Source organism: Sinohyriopsis cumingii, chromosome 7, assembly GCF_028554795.1.
Source record: "Sinohyriopsis cumingii isolate HCF-2022 chromosome 7, ASM2855479v2, whole genome shotgun sequence".
Taxonomy (NCBI): Eukaryota; Metazoa; Mollusca; class Bivalvia; order Unionida; family Unionidae; genus Sinohyriopsis; species Sinohyriopsis cumingii.
Window position 1 is genome coordinate 59,160,990 of NC_142967.1, and position 20,644 is coordinate 59,181,633.

General features: G+C 33.7%; 1 protein-coding gene across 3 annotated transcripts in view; it reads right to left on the reverse strand.

The window, feature by feature from the left end:
• Positions 1–20,644, reverse strand: part of LOC149795338 (uncharacterized) — a 252,889-nt gene that overhangs the window by 64,753 nt on the left and 167,492 nt on the right. For all 3 annotated transcript variants that reach the window (XR_016422309.1, XM_089965109.1, XM_089965108.1), the window contains exons 18-22: positions 18,753–18,850; positions 14,722–14,814; positions 7,390–7,498; positions 5,443–5,580; positions 2,956–3,057 (exon numbers count right to left, since the gene is read on the reverse strand). Coding sequence is in view for 2 of the 3 variants with exons in the window: in XM_089965109.1 (XP_089821235.1) it covers positions 2,956–3,057; positions 5,443–5,580; positions 7,390–7,498; positions 14,722–14,814; positions 18,753–18,850 (540 nt within the window). In the remaining variant the exon portion in view is untranslated. The remainder of the gene's footprint in view (positions 1–2,955; positions 3,058–5,442; positions 5,581–7,389; positions 7,499–14,721; positions 14,815–18,752; positions 18,851–20,644) is intronic.

Genomic DNA, 20,644 nt, shown 5'->3' on the forward strand with positions numbered 1-20,644 from the left:
ACACCAGGCCAGCCAGTCCTAACACTAACCTCTTAATGCTGAGCACCAAGCAAGGCAGCTGTTAGTACCATTTTTGTAAGTCTTTGGTATAACTCAGTCAGGGATCGAACACATGACTTCCCGCATCCAAGGCAGATGCTCTAACCACTAGGCCACCAGAGTGGTAAGTGATGTTACCTTGTAAGACTTCAAATGGTAGTCAAATGAACATATAAAATTAACACAAAAATGAAAGTCTAAAAACACCTGAAAGCAGTCAAATTATCAATAAATAAAACTCCCACTGCCATTTCTAGTCTGTCTGTGTTTTACATTTCCCACACCGCTCCAGTGACCTAGAAGGTTAGAGCATCTACCTCAGATGAGGTAGGTCGTGGGTTCGATCCCCGGCCGAGTCATACCAAAGACTTACAAAAATGGTACTAACACTTCCATCAGCTTTCCTGAACACTCATCCATGAATGTATCAATGTTTTTGTTAGACAGCAGTTGAGCTTTTGGATACTTGCTGGTATCAAATTCATTGGCCAAAATATGGTTCAGCCATGTCTGCATAAACATCATCAGTTGTGATGTGCATTAATAGAGAATCTGTATCCATATTCATTTGTATAATGGAGCTTTTGAAATCCATCACTCAAGGGATTTTAGATAAATGCATTCCTAACTGCAAGCGCAACTGCAGATTTCTCATGTGTAGCACAGAGTTGTGTTTCATCCAAAGACTTAGAACATGTTTGGTGCTTCAGTAAATTTACATCTGGAATCATTCACAATTTCGCACCGATGGGGGTACAACCATGTACTAGGCATTGATTACATATATGTGTGTTAGAATTGACAAGTTAGAAGATGAATAACCATGACAAAGACAGATATTCCATCAAATTTTTCTTCTTGCACCTCATGATCAAATAAAATTTTTGCCCCATTATAAGAGAGTGAGAGAGAGAGGTGTCTTGATGATTGTAATCTATACTGCTCACTTACCTGATGAATGTGATCTTACTAATGTACAAGTGCAGTATTATATTCCATTATCAATTAAAACCACTAGGTAAGCAATTCCTTTTAGTTACCACATCCATTGTCCAAGAATCAAGTGGCTTTGTAGTGGTAGTTTCATCCTAATTAAATATGCTACAGCTAACACCTGTTTTAGGTAAGATTCGGCAGATCAGATCAGATTAGATTGGCTACCAATAGAGAAATGAGGCTACCCATAGGGTGTTATGAATATCATCATCATACTGTCTACTGAAAGAAAATGCTGATTACTCATGTAAATTTTTCAACCAGTGACATCTTTTGAACTTGCCAATAGAACTGTCAGCAATTTAAAGTATGAGCAATGATCAAAAACAATTGCGCCTAAGCACAGGAAGCGTACATGCACTTTAAATGAAATAATCTTATTTGTTGGGAATGCAGAGGTCATTGTACTTGCAAAGAAATTTAGAAAGCATGCGAAATGATCATTCTTGGGATTTAATATAAATGAAGCCTATATGAACATAAATATTATGAATATTTAAACTTTATTGGAGTATCGTATTCATTTTCATAGCTTACATTTACTATTTAATTTATGAATGTGTTCTCTCTTTGACAAAAGCTTCAGCTAAACTGGGGCAGTAAGGTAGAAAAAAAAACATGAAGAGCTGAAATCTCTTTCATTGTCTCTCTCTCATATCGGGCAACAGTATTTTATTTTGATCACGAAGTACAAGATTCAATCCAATGGAAAATATATGCTTCTCTTTGTATCTCTTTCAAAAAGAACTGTGGAAAAAGCATTTCAGCATTAATGATGCAATTTCCCTATTGCTGGTAATCTGAAATAGCATGCAGCAATACCTTTAATATTTATGAAACTGGAAGTTACTATAGTTTAATTCCACACAGCATTGCAAATTTTATCCTATTTTTAACTCAATAAATTTTCAGGTCAGCATCATTATATGTAGCTAAAAGTACATAATACATTTAAAATACTTCGTGTGAACCAAATTAGGTACTTTTAATGATCTTGACCTGAAAGGTTACTCAGCTGTTACAGATAGGATAAAATTCACAATGATGTGTAGAATGAAGTGAAAAAGAGACGAAGTCGAGTTACTGATCTGGCCTCGACTTATATTCCACATTGACTTATATATGGATGAAGGATGGAAAATTTGCAAAATTTCTGCATCGACTTGCAGGCCAGCAAATATGGTATTAATAATCCACATGTTGCAATATCACATATGGCTTGCTAAATTGAGCACAAATTATGGGAGATAGAGGCTGTGACCTATGCCAGGAATAATAGGAGTGGAAAAAATGCAAAGCCCTATAATGACACTAGATTGCACTTGAAAGAAAATGTTTGAAATTGTAACTTTTTTGTCAATCCATATTTTCTATATTTGCTTTTGTGTACAATAATCGTTAATACTTTTCTACATAATTCTTGTTTCCCTGTTGCATTTCAGTCTTGTGTTGGTACATATATGTAAATCATTCATCCTAAATTTGTAAAAATAAATCTATTATTATTCTCATTATTATTGTTATTATTATTATTATTATTATATCAAACACTGTTAAAGTTTGTTGTTGGTGCCAAGGATTTTCTAAAAATGGAATCTAACAGGTTGGAAATTCCCATTCACACTACTAAAACGCTATGTAACTAATCTGTCATCATTTTTAAAAAAAAGTTTTTATGTCTACCACTCTTATTAACCTAACTCATTTCAAATGTATGCAAAAATGAATCAAGTATAATACATGAAATAGCTTCAAACAGAGACTTGTATAGAGTTTCTTTACATAAGTGCTCATTTTGGATTGTATTTCCTTAAGTGAAATGGATGGCTTATATTTGATTGGCCTGGGTGATGGAGGGATGAAAGTTGGGGCAATTTAATTTAAATTTTTCAAATATATCTTGAGATAATCCAAGTTTACCTCATTTCTCTTTTTTATCTGTAATTCTGCTATCATGGTTTCAAGTTGCTCTTCCTGGTTCAGAAGGGCTAAAGACCTTTCTGCTACCATCTCAGCTTGAATCTGGAACAACAAAAGGTTTTACTTAATTCCTGGAACCATTTAAAGACAGCAATGTAGAGTAATGTTGAAATGTTTTGTCATTAGTAATAGAAGATAATGTTTAGAACTTTAAGCTCTGTGGATAAACCACAGATGTGTAACTTGAGAAAAATGCAAATATATTTTAGATGATGACAAATTAGTCTTGAAAACCCACGTTTATGGACACAAATTATCTGGCACTGACTTTTAAACAAACATAATCACAATGGCACTGACAGACTGAAAATATATTGGATCAAAACATGACCACTCAAAGAAACAAATGGATTGTCTCTGATGGAGAAGCATCTAATAATGAGAATGCTATCTCTGGTATCCACAGGGAACAATCCTAGGTGGATTCTCATTTTAGCGTTAATTACATAGATGATATTATTATCTTTCTCACGTGCTTATTCACAGATGATTGCCTTTTATACAGATCTATAAATACTCAAAATGATGCAATCAAACTTCACCAAGATCTTAATACTCTAACTGACTGGTCGGCCTCATGGTGACAGTGAATGCCAGCAAATGCTATGCTCTTTGTGTTCCAAGATTTAAACAACTGTACTGCTCTATATATAAGATAAAAGACCAAGTGTTGGCTGAAGTTACCTGCAAACCTTTCCTGGAAACAACAATTCAAAATATTACCAACACATAGTTGGCATAACACAGCATGTCACATAAAAGACCCAACTTTTTACTCCCAACTTCCCAGTTCCAACAGACTCATTTAAAAAAAAAAAAATAATTTTCAGCAATCTCTCCCACCAAAAGAAACAGAGTGTGAGAGAGACAATACATGCCTGTAACCTGTGGTATGTACAGAAAGTAAATAGTCCTGCTTAGAGCCCATGTAAATGTGTCCTCTCTGCTGTTTATACAGCTGAACTGCCATTATGACAATTAAAATATAAGGCAGATTGTCGTAAATAACCACCACTGCACAGATTACTTAACTGGCTGACAAAAACCTACGGAGATATCATGTTCAGTCCTTTCAACACTGCTGTAAAGTACACTGAGTGGAACAACCTAATTCTTGTTGTCAGGTAAATCAAAGAGATGAGTGTTGAAGAACAAGTTATTACACACATTTCCCTTGAATATTAACATTTAAGCAATCTTTATTAAATATTAATGGCAAGTTTGTGATCAGTGGTAACATTTATTAGAAATCTGATTTTACTCCATACTTAATATGCAAAATATCAGAAACTGGAATAGCGTACAAGCATGATTCATGTTCGAAGGCAAAATATTATAACATAGATGTGATAGAGGAAAGAACAAACCATAAGCACAACCAAGCCAAACTAAATTTCAGAATTCCAAATTCATGGAGTTTTTCTTTGTGAAGCTCAGCAACAAGAGGGAGCATTTTATTCACTGCAAACACAGTACTGCCATTAGCATCATGTCATATGAAAAACAAAATTTGGACTCTCAAACTCACTGACACAGTCATGTTTCAAAAAACATGATTTTTGAGGAATCTTAGCCACAATGTTTTTTTCAACACAAAATATATCTCAAATATAATTTTAAATTTGTTAAAAATGTACATATGTAGGAAAAAAGATCCATCTTAAACAACAAGTTATATTTACCTAAACCAAATTCAGACTTTTATAAGAAGAGTTTTGCTTTTTCTGGATCAAACTATGGAATTCCATACCACTTTACATAAAGTCGGCTGACTCATGCCAAGTTTTCATAAAGCTTCCTAGACAACATCTACAGAAACAATCATTGTATGATTTTGTTTAATTCAGTACTACAATACTACTTTTTAAAACACTGTTATCAGGTACTCACCTACTATGTCTTACACATGTTTGCTACTACTATTTGTATGAATTCTGTATGTACTTGTACTTGAAGCCTTGTGCATATTTTATTGTAGCAATAGATCAATTGTCTAGTTTTTAATAGCATTTGTTGTCCAAATAAACATATATATATATATATATATATAGAGAGAGAGAGAGAGAGAGAGAGAGAGAGAGAGAGAGAGAGATACTTTTACAAATGTCAATGGAGAAGGCCTTGTGGAAGATTGGTCAGTTGACCAAATGAGCTTCTTCTTTAAAAAAAGTCATTATTATTAGTATTATATACCGGTAAACAACCTTTATTGTAATTATACTCAGTATATGGGGGCTACACCTATAACATGCATCCCTTTTCTGGTGCTGATGAACAGTGTTATAATGTTGGAGCACTGCCAATAAATGTGAATCATATAATTATTTTTTTTATATATTTGCTTCATTTAAAAAATAATTTTAAGAAACAAACTGCACCCATCCATTAAAGTTTCTTTCAAACATGTTACCTGTATTAAGAACATACCTTTTCCATTTCATCATCCCAGTCAAGTATCTCTTCCTGAAAGATTGACAGTTTCTTCTTTATTTGTTCTTTCATCAACTCCACTTCATCTTTCCTGGAATCTTCATCAGATTCTTCAGCATTGTTGTCAACTACATGCTGCTCCATGTACAAAACAAAACCAGATAGGTTATTTTGCTTTTTGCTGATCAAAATATTTACAAAATGCCATTAACATTTATTGGATGTTTTAATTTTGCTCGTGTCTGTATATATTGCATATAAAAGGATTAAGTAGAAAAGAATTGTTGCCTTTAAATATTTCTAGTTTTTTTTTGTTTTATGCAAGGTCTAGACACATACAAGTTAGTACAATGATCCCCATGAACAGACTGGACCTCTACTGGCCTAGAAGTATTTTGAAGAAATCCACAGGATAACTGTTTTGTCCAATCCTTATCATTTTAACACCTGATATTTTGAGAATGTTCGGTTACATATTGCAGGAAATGTTTCAGTGAAAATTCAATGTCAGTGCACCAGATGAGAAGTGCCAACAAGATTCTTTAGGGCCAGGAATAAAATATTATAAGAAGTCTATAAGTGAAAATTCCATTAAGATATGACCATCAGTTAAGGAAAAATAGTGATAACATGACTTTTAAAATGAAAAGTTGTGGTGAAATCCTCGTGTAAATATGGCTATCCATTCAGAGGGAATAATGCTAACAAGATTTTCAAAATCACCACACTGGGTTAAATATTAGAAAGTGAGGGTGATTAGGCAAATTGCCATTTTGCTACAATATGCCTGGAAAGATATGCTCATTTGTCTTTACCCAAAAATTACACTCCCCCTTTTTTCCACTAAATGTTAAATGATCACTAGTCCTATTGCTTAAATAAATGAATTTAAAAATACAAATGATTATTACATTGTGTATGCATGCTTTGTAGTCAACTTTGTTGCTAATTAAATGTCCATTTCTTTATGTAAATAAATTATTTTTTCAAGAATGTATGCATTGACTTCTGTGAACTGAATTGTATACTCTTGGGTGGTATAAAATGCTTTTCTGATATTTACATATTGAGTATAGGTAAAGATAAATAAGAATAATTTTAAATCACTTTTAACAAAAATCTATTTTTTACACGCCAACAATAATAGTTTACAATAATCTTGCTGATTATGAATAAAATAAGTAATTTTTTTCTGAAAGACTAAACAGTAATTCATCTAAAGTATTCTAGATTTTCACCACTTAAATAACCCATAGAAACATTGTTGCAAGAACAACACATGTACTAAGAAAAATGTTCTACAAAGTTAATTCAGTGCACTTATTTTTATGTCTTAATTATCTTCATTGTGTATACACTTATTTTTTTCTTGTGGGACACATTTTAACTTTTCATCTTGAATGCTACTTACAATTTCTTTTACCAAAATTAGTTTCATACATTTAATCTAAAATTGTCACTGATGTAAAATAACAATACTACTATTACTACTACTGCTACTACTACTGCTAATAATAATATAATAATAACAGCAGCATTATTATTAGTAGCAGAAGAATGCTACAATATACCAGTTTCTTCATGCCAATGCCTGTAACCTGACTCAATACAAGTGGGTCATTCAAGGGATGTCACTGGGGAGTATCACATAATATCACATATCAGAACATGTGATAAGAAGGGATGGGGACAGATTTAGAGATATAAAATTTCTACATGTCATGTTTAAAGAAAGGCTCCTTACATAATGTGTTTATAAAATATACAATAAATGCTGGGATTTATTTTGTTTTCCATGTACATCAGATCAGTAAAGCAAAAGTGCATCACAAGCTTTTCTTTCTTCTAGATTACCATCAAAATACTTGGAAAGAATTAAAATGTTATGAATTAGCTGACATAATAATCTGCAGTTAGCCAATGACTCTTGGAGAATTACTGAACCTGTCTATGTATTTCTTGTTCCTGCTGTAGTTCCTCCAATCGTTGAGCCCTTTTTTGAGCTAATTTCTCCTCCATCATTTGCATTTGTCGCAACTTGTTCAATGCTAGACTGCAAAAGAAGTTCATCATACAAAACACATCTTTTACAAATTTAAAATGTTTCTATTTCATTTATTTTTAAATATAACAATCTCAATGAAACAATTTCCTCTTCATGTAGCTTATGTCTTGAGTGGTCACCTCCTATGATGCCACCCAGAGCTATGGTGGCTCAGTGGTTAGTGTGCTGGACTCAAATACCAAAAGGGTACAGGTTCAAATCTTACTATTGGGCCTTCCTGGGTCAGCTACCATGGTCTGTCCCTGGGCAAGGCACCTTACCCCAATTACCTTGGTACCTGTGATGCCGTGCCATAAAGCACCAAACCAAATCATGATGCCATCACTTCAGTGATAAAAACATGGCTTTATACAGTGGGTGGCAACCAAACAGTGTACAAATGATACACTGTAAAAACAGCTAATCAAATTTGATGTATACTGTAACAAGAGTCATGATGCCACCCTTTCCATGATAAAAGGATGGCTTTATATGATGGGTGGTCACCAAATGATGTACAAATGGTTCAGTCTAACAGGAGTTATCTAAATTTCTTTCTTCCAGTCCAACACTAAAATATGGTCTAGAACTGTCAGTTTAGGTCCCGTATTTGCTGGCCTGTAAGTCTATGTGGAGTATACATTGAATGAACAAATTTGGCAAATTTTCCATCTTTTATCCATATATAAATCGATGTTGAGTATAAGACAAAGCCAGCTCAATAACTTGGCTTCGTCTTTTTCACTTCGTTAAACATAGCATCGCAAATTTTATCCTATCTGTAAGTCAGTAGTCTTTCAGGTCAGGATCTTTAAATGTAACTAAAAGTACCTAATTTGTTTCACATGAAGTATTTTAAATGTATGTACTTTTAGCTACATTTAATGATGTTGACCTGAAAATTTATTGAGTTACAGATAGGATAAAATTTGCGATGCAGTGTGGAATGAAACTATATAGTAACATTCATGGTATCACTGTATGCTATTTCTGATTACCAGCAATAGGGAAATTGCATCATTAATGCTAAAATGCCTTTTCCACAGTTCTTTTTTAAAGAGAGATACACAGAGAGAGAGGCATATGTATTCCATCACATTTTTCTTCTTGCGCCTTGTGATAAAAAAAAATACTATCATCCAATATGAGAGAGAGAGAGAGATGTTAGTCATTCATATTTTTTTGTACCTTAGTGCCCCTGTTTAGCTGAAGGTTTTGTCAAAGAGAGATTAATTAATTAAATAGTAAATGTAAACTATGAAGATACATGCCATACTCCTTAAGAGTTTAAATATTCACAATATTTATATCCATACAGACTCCATTTAGGTTATTTTCCAAGAATGACCATTTCACATGCTCTCTAATTTTCTTTTCAAGTACAATTACCTCTCCATTCCCAACAAATAAGATTTTTTTTAAGTGCATGTACTCTATGTTCCTGCACTAAGGCGGCAATTGATTTTCAACATTGCTCATACTTTAAATTGCTGACAGTTCTATCGGCAAGTTCAAAAGATGTCACTGGTTAAAAAATTTACATGAGTAACCAGCATTTCCTTTCAGTATACAGTACCATATTCATGATAACCTCTGGATAGCCTCATTTCTCTACTGGTAGCCAAACTGGTCTGGTCTGCCAAATTTTGACCTCAAAAAGGTGTTAGCTTGGGAAACCTGACTATAGCTGTAGTATATTTAATTAGGATGTAAATACTGCTACAAAGCCATGTGATTGTAGAACAGTGGAAGTGGTAACTAAAACTAAAAAAGGAATTGCTTACCCAGTGGTAGTAATTGATAATAGAATATAGTACTGCACTTGTACATGAGTAAGATCACAGTCATCAGGTAAGTGAACAATACGGATTGCAATTATGAAGACATTTCTCTCTCTCTCTCATAATGTGGCATCATTTTTATTTGATCGTGAGGTGCAAGAAGAAAAATGTGATTGAAAGTCTGTCTTTGCCATGGTTATTCATCTTCTAACTTGTCAAATCTAATGCACATACATGTAATCAAATTTAAACAACTTATATTACAAATGTATGCTGCTCTAGTGCAATTCTGATGTGCGTTAATTTTTTAACACTGATAGAACTTAAAGTATTGTGAATTAAATCCAAAATAGTCCAAAAACATTCTATCACCAGTCTTAATGAATAATGTTCAAATAAAATTCCAGTGGTGTTCAAAATAAGATACAAGGAATGTGTTGACATGCCTGTAGTGGCCTGTGATGTTGAGATGTAACAGCAGTCTTTTGATAAATCACTATAATATAATCCAAGATGTCCTTGACTGATTTCATTATAATTCCAAGTTTCTGTCCATGAATATTATTAAGGAACACTTGGTATTTTCAGTGATTAATAATTCGAATAAATAATTAAACCCAAATCAAATATTGAACACATCAATAAAACTGATATTACCTAAAGATATTAAAACAAGAATGAGTAATTTCTCAAACAAGATTATAAATCCCTCTAACTGACCTAGGTCACAATTACCATTTTCTTGGAATACTATGACTTAATGGAATTTTACATTCTAGAACATTCTAAGTTCTCAACAAGACAAAATCTGTTACTAAAGTTATAATAAAGGTCAAGTCCAAAACACAATTATACATAACTTAGAGAAAAAAACTAACAACAAATTAAGTATACATAGCAGTACTAATTGTGGAAGAGCCCCTATGGTTTAAAACCATCAGTTTATGAACTACACCACACTCTCAATAATTTGCACCCTGATAACTTGCAAACTTGGGATCAGGCGTGGATTCCATTTTTTTTAAAACCAGATAATACACACAAATTAATCCCTATTTGTTGAACTTAAAGAAAATTGCATTCAAAATTGGTAACTGAAACTCTGACATATCACTCGTTATATCATCAAAAACAGTATATAGAACCAAGAAATTTTAATCAACATTTTGAAATTATAAATTTTTAATAAGGAGACATATAATTTGTTACATTTTCTTTCTAAATAACATTCTTAGTACACCTAATTTAACGATATTTAAAGAAAATTGCAATCAAAATTGGTAACTGAAACATATTGCTCGTTATGTCAAAAACAGTATATAGGACCTGGAAATTTTAATCAGCATTTTGAAATTATCAATTATTAATAACAAGCCATATAATTGATTACATTTTCTTTCCAAATGAATGTGATGATTCTTAGTACATCATATTTAATGATATTCAAGGAAATTTTGATCAATGAAAATGTAACTTACGCCTAGTGGAGGCAATAATTTAATAAATAAATAGCAATTAATAAATAATTTTTTTTCAAGTGAAATTTGTATTTTAGTTCTATCTTTTAGTTCCTTTTACATGTAATCATCATGAATGCAACGTGTCTTCTTGCATTTAAATGTAAAATGTGTCACGTAATTAAGTGCTGACCATGTTTTGATATCTGACTAGAGGAAGTATTGTTGTATTGTTGTTCTGAATTAGAAGCTAGCATCCTTTGTATTATAATGATAAATACATCTTTTGAATCAAATAAAGGGGGTGGAATAAAAGAAAAGTTTAAAGTTGTGCAAATCCTGCATGCTTAAGATCTAGTGGCCATGGTCGTATTTTGGGTACACTCATTTCATTTGATCAACTGAACACTGCTATAAACGTTATTGTGAACATAATACAATTAAAGTACCTTAAATTAACTTACTATCAAAGATATCAAGGCAACCAAGCAAAATTAATACTTCATAAAATAGAGCTTTGTTTCACAGATATGGACCATTGTGGGTGAAACGAGTTTCAGAGGATTCCTGGATTGGTACTTAGAGATATCCTCAAGGGAGATAAGAAGTCACTAATACTTGCAATAAAAATCATGGCATAAATATTGTACTAACTGAACAATACAAAAATTGAGTTTCGACATAGATGATGGTCTAAAGAAATAAATGTTGCTAGTTTTTTTTAAAAGTATTCTTGTTTGGAGGTTTAACAACAGTTAGTCTGGTTCCCTGCTTCACACTACAATAATACCTACTACTCTGGGAACCAGACTAATCAACAAAGTGAAAAGCAGTGACATAATTCAAAAATAGTTCAGCTGGTAATTTATAGCCACAGCAGGGTGTAATGGTATATCTGAGAGGCTTAATTATGTCATGTTCTAGGAAGCAAGTAGCTGCTAGACATGACAAATTCATGTTAACAGGGTTGTGAGTGTGTATTAGGTTGCAAAATTACTGTAGCTAGTTCTGTTGAATTTCAATAGATAATATCTGATGCAGAAAGAGTGGGAATACTGGTTGATCCCAGCAGAAGAAAAAACAACAGACATGCATTTAGGTTGGGTACTATATTTTCATTTAAAGGAAATAGCCCCATACCTTACTGCACAGTGGAAAAAGAACACAGACAGCAACCAAGATGTTGATGGCCGAAGAGGCTACATGCATGCAGGAAAGAGAGAGAAGGAAAGAAATACAGAAACACTGACCTATTACAAACAGTGATTTGGACAAGACCAGAAGCACTGGGTAATGCTGACATGCCTGCAATTTGAGTTTGATTAGTCACTCAATTACATGATGACATTTTTTCTATCAGTATAACACAACAGCTAAATTGAAATCGTATAAATTTTTTAACTCTATTTGTAATTATGCAACTACACGGACAGAGCCTGCATTTATACATCCTTCCAGAAAAGGAATTCAGATGAATGCCCCCTCCTTCCCTTTGTTCCCTTTCAACTCTTTTAGGATGTGGAGTTTCCCCTTTTTTTCAAGGAAGAAAACATTCTGTACAATAATGGATGTCTTCTATATGGCCCTCTGTAAGTATGATTGCTGCGGTTTGAAGCCCACCACATGTTACTCAGGAAATTTAGGTCATCACAGAACGAGAGACTATGGGCTAGTCTTGCAATACATTTTTGACTGTGAGAAATGGAATCAGCTCTGTTTGAGGCATGACCTAAATTATAATTAGGCCTCGCTCAGTTAATGGTTAGAGATAGAAAGAGTGCAGTGTTAATGCAGGGTCAATAGTGGTAAATGACACGAGTTGAAACAAACCAGGGAAAATTTTAGGCAGCCTTGGGCCATTTGAAACAGGTATCATAAAATGATATTTTCCAGAATAGTTATTCATAAAGGCAGTCTAGAAAGGATTATTCTGACTTTGATGGGAGTAATACAATTTTTGGCAGTTAAAGCAATAATCATGTTTGGCTAAGCTAAACAAGGAGAAGGGTATTCTCAGATGGAATTCAGGGTTTTAAGTATTCTCCCTTGTGATATTAGGCAAAGCTTTTGTGCCGAAGAGGAAAGTCTGAGGGACTCTGAGGAAAACTGATCAGTAATTTCTCTCATTAATAAATTGTCCAAGGACAAGGGGTCTGGAAATTTTAGAGACCTGGATCCAGAGAAGAGTCAGAGGGAATTCTTTGATGATAAGCAAGTGAGGGTTCAGGAAGGCACAGAGGAAAATAGCAGAAAGAGAATGCCAATAGGTTGATGACCCTATAAGTTTGAGAAGAGAGAGAAAGAAAGAAAAGAAATATAGAAATGTCAACCTATCACCAACAGTGATTTGAAAAAGACTGGAAGCACCAGGTGATGCTAGCATTGCTGGCAATTTGATTTCTATCAGTCACTTGATTATATGATGGAATTTGTTCTATCAGTATAACCTAATGGCTAATTGAATTTAGCATAAAATTTGTAACTCTGTTTCTAGGAAAAAGTAAATCATTCAAATGTCATGGTTCATTTCATTTTGTTAAAGTAATTGAATAAATTGTTATATTTTACATATGGGGGCTCATGTTAGTTTATTCTATATCTGTTATTCCATCCATTAATTTCATATTTATGTTACTAATTACTTTATCCAGGCAATAACACCATGGTTGATTATCTCCTACATAATGATAACCAAAAACCATGTGAAGTGGGGAGATCTCACTCATCTCAAACAACTCCTGACACCTATGGTCTATCACTGTCAGTTCATGTATTACTTATGTAAGAACCCTTTGGTCTAACACTGTCAGTTTATGTGCTACTTATGTAAGTACCCTATGGCCTAGCACTGTCAGTTTATGTACTACTTATGTAAGTACCCTATGGCCTAGCACTGTCAGTTTATGTACTACTTATGTAAGTACCCTATGGCCTAGCACTGTCAGTTTATGTACTACTTATGTAAGTACCCTATGGCCTAGCACTGTCAGTTTATGTACTACTTATGTAAGAACCCTTTGGTCTAGCACTGTCAGTTTATGTACTACTTATGTAAGTACCCTATGGCCTAGCACTGTCAGTTCATGTATTACTTATGTAAGAACCCTTTGGTCTAGCACTGTCAGTTTATGTACTGCTTTTATAGGAACCCTAGAGTCTAGCAATGTCAGTTTATCTACTACTAATGCAAGAATAGTATGGTCTAGCAGTGTCAATTTATGTACTTATGTAAGAACCCTATGGTCTAGCACTGTTAGTTTAAATAATACTTATGTAAGAAACCTACTGTCAGTTTAAATAATACTTATGTAAGAATTCTATGATCTACCACTGTCAGTTTATATAATACTTGTGTAAGAACCCCATGGTCTAGCCCTGTCAGTTTAATTAATACTTATGTAAGAACCCCATGGTCCAGCCCTGTCAGTTTAATTAATACTTATGTAAGAACCCCATGGTCTAGCCCTGTCAGTTTCATTAACACTCAGTTAAGAACCCCATGGTCTAGCCCTGTCGGTTTAAATAATACTTATGTAAGAACCTCATGGTCCAGCCCTGTCAGTTTAAATAATACTTATGTAAGAAGCCCATGGTCCAGCCCTGTCAGTTTACATACTACCTATGCTACAGGTACCAAGTATGGTTGAAATACCTTGAACAGTCTGCAAGATATTCTCCAGAAAATTTTGTAACAACAGACATAGCAAGAGCTATATCACCTGTATTAAATAATGTATTACATTAATGCACTACTTTCAGAGTGGTGTTGTCTTCCTTCATGTGTTGAGTAGGATGGAAGACTTGTTAAGTGGAGAACTACTGTATTAAAATAGTTTGCAAAATTGTTCCTCATCAAAAAGTGCAACAATAGATTTATCTCCTTTAAAATTAGAAAGCTTCCTACTCCTTAAAAACAAAACATGTATTACAAAACTCATATAGTGATTGGTGTTAAAGACCTGTTGATCATTATAAATATAAAATTGCTATTTACTTGTTTTCAAGTTTGACCTTATGTTCTTCATGCTTCCTAATGATGATGTCCCTGTCCTCATCAGACAATTCGACCTGGCTGTCATTCAGCCTTCTGAAACATTAAAAGAGGAAATGCAATAACCAAGTAGAAGACATCTGTGGTATGAGATAGTATCATTATTGACTTTCTGTTCAAAAGACACTGAACCAATTTCTCCATACTGCTCAAAAGATATTGAGACCCATTTTAAGCAGTTATGATCAATTCATGTTATACTCTTCTTGTCTAGAATTAAACATATAGGAAATTTTGATGCTCATAACATAAATGAACTTAAAAATAGTTCATGAGCAATGTTGTTTGCTTTGCATATTGCTAAGCATGCTTCCCTATAAGCAATTTTCTTCCTGGAGGAGAAGCTATATCAATCAACAACAATGAAATCCGTAGTAAGGGTAATTAGGCAGACCATCTTTTTTAATTAAACTCTTTTAGCAGTTTTTGGAAAAAAGTTCTTAAATGGCAGTTCTATTTTAGTAATGGCAACCATTTTCATAATGGAATGACGTCAATTGAATATATGCTTTGTGTAAAACTTAGCCAATTTCTGGCAGTTCTTAAGAAGTCATTTCAAGACTTTTCTATTTTAAGTAGTGGTCGCCATCTTTGATGGTAGATTGAAATCATTTGCATAAATTTGAAAGGTCTTCATGCCAGCTATGCTTTCTGCCATCTATCATTAACTTTTATTCAATGGTTTTTAAGAAGAGATCATTTAAAGAGTTTTCTATTTTTAGTAATGGTGGCCATATTTGATGGCAGATCAGCATCATTTAGGTCTTCAAGCTAGAATACTTTCTGTCTAGTCTGGTCAAATCCTGTTAAGTGCTTTTGATGATAAAGTTGGATAAAAGTTTTTTATTTTTAGTAACAAAGCCATATTGACAGCAGATAAGCCACACTTTATAAAATTTGAAATGTTTTCACTACAGGATGCTTTCTGCCAAGTTTGGTCAAATTCTGTTCAAAGATTTTGGAAGGAAAATCACCTAAGGGTTTTAAACTATTAGTAACAGTGGAGTTTCTATGTTGAATAACACTCATCATATTGGAAGGGGATTCACATCATTTGTATCAACCTGAAATGTCTTCCTGCCTAGATGCTTGTTGTCAAAATTGATATATTTCTGTTCAACAAATCTTTAGAAGTTGTTTAAAGGGTTGTTTCATGGGATTTAGTATTTTTGTAATAGCAACAATATTTCATCATGTATCAGAAAAATGTTTTACAAAATGATTGGCATTATTGAAAAAATTAGAAGTCCCATAATGGATGGATGTCCTGTACCAATATTGGTCTAAACTGGTCTAGTGGTTTTATGTTTAAAACAACAACTGCTGTTGGAAACATAACAAAGATTTGACAAAGAGCCATACCTTAAGCTCACTATTTATTTTCCACAAGCTGCATGCAGTTTTTATATATAGCACATTGCACATGTTTTACACTTTTGAAGACCACTTAGGTAGCCTAAGTGGTTAGAAGAGCACCTGCCTCAGATGCAGGAGGGCGCTGGGTTCCAACCCTGGCCAAGTCATACCACAGGCTTAGAAAAATGGTACTTGCAGCTGCCTCACTTGGTGTTCAGCATTAAGAGGTTAGTGTAAGGACTGGCCAGCCTTGTGTCAGGACAATGTGACCGAGTGGGATATGATGCTACATGTCTTTGGTATGATGCTCCAGTGCTAGCCATCACTATAAACTGCCACACTGCAGACAGTATAGCAATAAAAAATCCAAAATACACATATTATAATTCTGACATAAAATCAACCCAAGCTCGATACTATTTTTCCACACATAATGCAGTGTTTCCCCTAGGGGTGCAAGAATGAGTTTTAAAAATTAACTTTGGTGTCAAAAGTGTGTTCAGACTGAGTAAAAAGAAAACCTTGAAACTTTGGGGTCTCTGATGTACAAATTAGAGTAAACAGAAATAGTAGCTACAATTACTCCTTGTTATGCAATGAAGTTGCTATATGAAACTACTAGCATAATAAGTAAAAGTGTGACCTATGATATACAGTAAAACCCCTCAAAACTTAAAACCCTTGGGACGTTTAATTTTAGATCTTGAAAAGTTTTTTATTTACTGGATTGAAAAAAATATTTGTTTAAAAGTGCTTATCACTCGAAAGAGAGAGAATGTAATTATGACATAAAATCTGTGTATGCCTGTGTTTGATTGAAAATAATTAAGAAAGTTGTTGGTATTTTTAATATTTAAGGAATATTATCTGAACAGCATACCTTCCTTCCAAAAATCACATCCCGTCACTTGTATTAATACAGTTGTTTCATACAGAAATACAGTCCTCATCTCAAGAAACATTTATGGAATGAGATAAGTTTGTAATATTACTTTATGTCCATTAAAAGTATAAATGATAATCCAAGCATTTAAATGCTCCTTGTAATTTATGATGCCCCTATGCTAAATTCTTGTAATTCATGATGTTCCTATGCTAAATTCTTGTAATTCATGAGGTTCCTATGCAAAATTCTTATAATTTATGATGTTCCTATGCTAAATTCTTGTAATTCATCAGGTTCCTATGCTAATTTATTTATGTTCCTATGCTAAATTCTTGTAATTCATGAGGTTCCTATGCTAAATTCTTGTAATTCATGATGATTCTATGCTAAATTCTTATAATGTATGATGTTCCTATGCTCAGTTCTCATAATTCATGATGTTCTTATGCTATGTTCTTATAATTTATGATGTTTCTATGCTGAGTTCTTGTAATTCATGATGCTCCTATGCTAAATTATTATAATTCATGAGGTTCCTATGCTAATTTATTGATGTTCCTATGCTAAATTCTCATAATTCATGATGCTCCTATGCTATGCTCTTATAATTTATAATGCTCCTATGCTAAATTCTTGTAATTCATGATGCTCCTACACTTAATTCTTCTCCTAGTTTCTTGAATGCAGTTTTTTACACAGAATTGTGCTCTTTTAAATCAGACTCAGTTTATTCTGTATGGAGAGTTAAATCCTACAACACTTTGCTGGTCATTCTGACATCTTAATATATTAGTGAAGACAAGTGATAGTGATGGCTACTTAAACATACCAGTCTTACAGATCCTCATGTACCTACTTATAACAAATGGCTAGTCCAGGATCATATTTATTACTTGTACAAAATACCAAAACATCTGGCCCAAATTTGCTTAACATGAAGAACATCAAAACTGGTAAATGAAACCTTGATATATTGCTCACTTTCTGGTCAAAAATAACAGTTAGTTCCCTGAAATTTAATACAAAATTATGAAATTTTTAACTTTTAATGAAAGTATTTAGTTAAATCTTGTCATAAACAAACAAATCCGCAGTAATAATAATAATAATAATGAGGACTTTGTATAGCTCCTAATCTTCAGAAGCCATAAGTGCTTTACAACATTAGACAACACCTATAACATAAGAAACATATATAATGATATGATTACAAAAAACAAACACCATGAAATTAGAAAACATAACAAACATGCTGAAAATATTTAAGGTAGGAAACATTATTAGGGCTTTAAGTTTGTTACTGCAGTCGAGATATATCAATCAATAAAAATGTCACTAATGTCTACTAGTGACAATACTTTAAAAAATAAATACCAATTAAATAAGCCTTAAGTAAACTTTATATTTTCAGTTTATCTTTTTTAATTGGTTTCAGTGTAATAATCATAAATGTGATGTACCAACTTGTTTTAATACATGAAAAGTGTCAACTGATGATCACAATAATACCATGGTCAATGCCATGAGAACCTAATTAGTTAAGAGTTGAGGGGTTTAGGTTTACCAGAAAATAATGATAATATTAAACAAATAAAAGTTTGGGATCACCCCCAAATTTCAATCTTGTGGGGACTCTGGTAAACCAAAGGTTCATTGAGGGTTCAGACATGAGATTATGATACTAATATATATTAGTACTGTGTAATTAATTGTCTTTGTTTAAATGACAGACCCAGAAATCCTTTCCTCACAGTCTCTCAGCTGCTGCTGTTCATCTTTCTCTGCCTCCTTCCTCTGGTTCCAGCTCTCACGATTCTTGGCAAGTTTCTCCTGTAAGGTATGATATAAATTATGGATTACTTTATTCTTACTTTATTCAATCACTATATTTGCTTATCTGCAGATCTACCATCATATAATACACCAGTAGTTCAGGTTACATTGATTTCATTCATTTATGACTCCATGCCAAGAGCATAGAATCTGATATGCTCGTGCAATATGTGCTATCACATCCATGTCTATACCATTCAAGTTTGTTACACATGATGACTACTGTATTTTCATGTATATAACCCATATAACCTGCGGGTTATACAAATGTTTGTTTAAAACAAGAATGCTAATTTCTTTGTATAGCTTATTACATGCAATTCAAGTCTTCACAATGGTATAGCTATAGCTATATTCACATGGACTGGTAAGCCACAAGTTAGTGCTTTTGCCACTCTCTAATTGATTTCTCATCTACAGAAAGCTCTTTTCCTGCTGCCCTATTTCCTTTCTCTTTTGCAAACTGCACTACTCTCAATTTAAACTCTGCTGTGTCTGATTTCTGCTTTCCCACAGTTAAAAACTGTAAAAGGTTCAACAATACTATACACTTTGACTGTCTGAATGCAACAAGTACATGCAATTTAATGCTCTGTCCCAGTAGTTGCATAATTAGGTAATGTAGAGACAGGGAGCGGTTCAATCCTTTCCCAGACCCTATATCTTAGGTTCAGCATGTGTTCTTGATGCCAGTAATCAGCACCTAGCACCTGGTGACTGGTGACTAGTATCATGACCACTGACTGGTGGTCTGTACCAGATGATTGGTGGCTGATAAATGACCAGCAGCCTTAAGTCAATGGCAGCCTAGATCTATGAAAACAACTTTCACTAAAACTCTAAGAATCATGGCTCTTGGGCTTGTGTGAACTTCAAATTGCCTAACATCATGCACCTGGAGAATGTTTACCCTCCCCAGAACGTGGAATGGGATGGGGTGCAACCATATTCCATAAGAGGGCTCCATTCTACCTCTACTAGGAGTAAGACTGCTTGTGCTTTGGATGGTTCTTCCCATCCCTCCTATACTTGGGGGCAGGGAGGGAATGGGGCACTCAATCCCAGCAAGTTTGTGGTCCATACTGATAGATGCTGCCCTCTTCTTAGAAGACACACTACCTTATCATGGATTCTGCTGCTCTTCCCTCTTTTATTTGGGGGAATGCAATCAATCCTCTGAGAAGTAGCAGGTACCTCCTCAAGTTCTCTCCTGGAAGATGCTGTCTCTCCTTCTTTTATTTAAGGAAATAAAGTCAATTCCAGTCATGGCATGTACACTAAGAGATACACATGAGGTAAAAAGAAAAGCATACTTCTCCTTCTTTTTTAATGTATGTATTTTCAGAAGATGACAATGAACTGGATATCCATCCATCCATGTATAATTTGTACACAAAATAAATATGGTGTGAATGTCCCACGAGGCTTCTCTTTTGCCAACACTTATCCAAAGTAATGATATCCGAAACAAAATTTCTGAAACAAAATATGTTTGGATGACCAAAACATTGATGATGTATAATAACAGTAAGGGTTTTGTCAGCCACATTATTAACAATAATTACTGGTACACTATTAGATGAAAACCCCAAATAACATGTAAACCAACTGATTAGAGACAGTTCAGTCAGTTGAAAAACTATGAATGGATAATTTTCAATGACCTGCTGGTAAATATGCATATTTCCTACTAGTAATGCAATAGACAATGAAGATCAAGGAGGGTTGGTGGCTCACTGTGTGAAATGCAATAAAAAATATTATCACTGAATTATCTAATAATACCTTTGA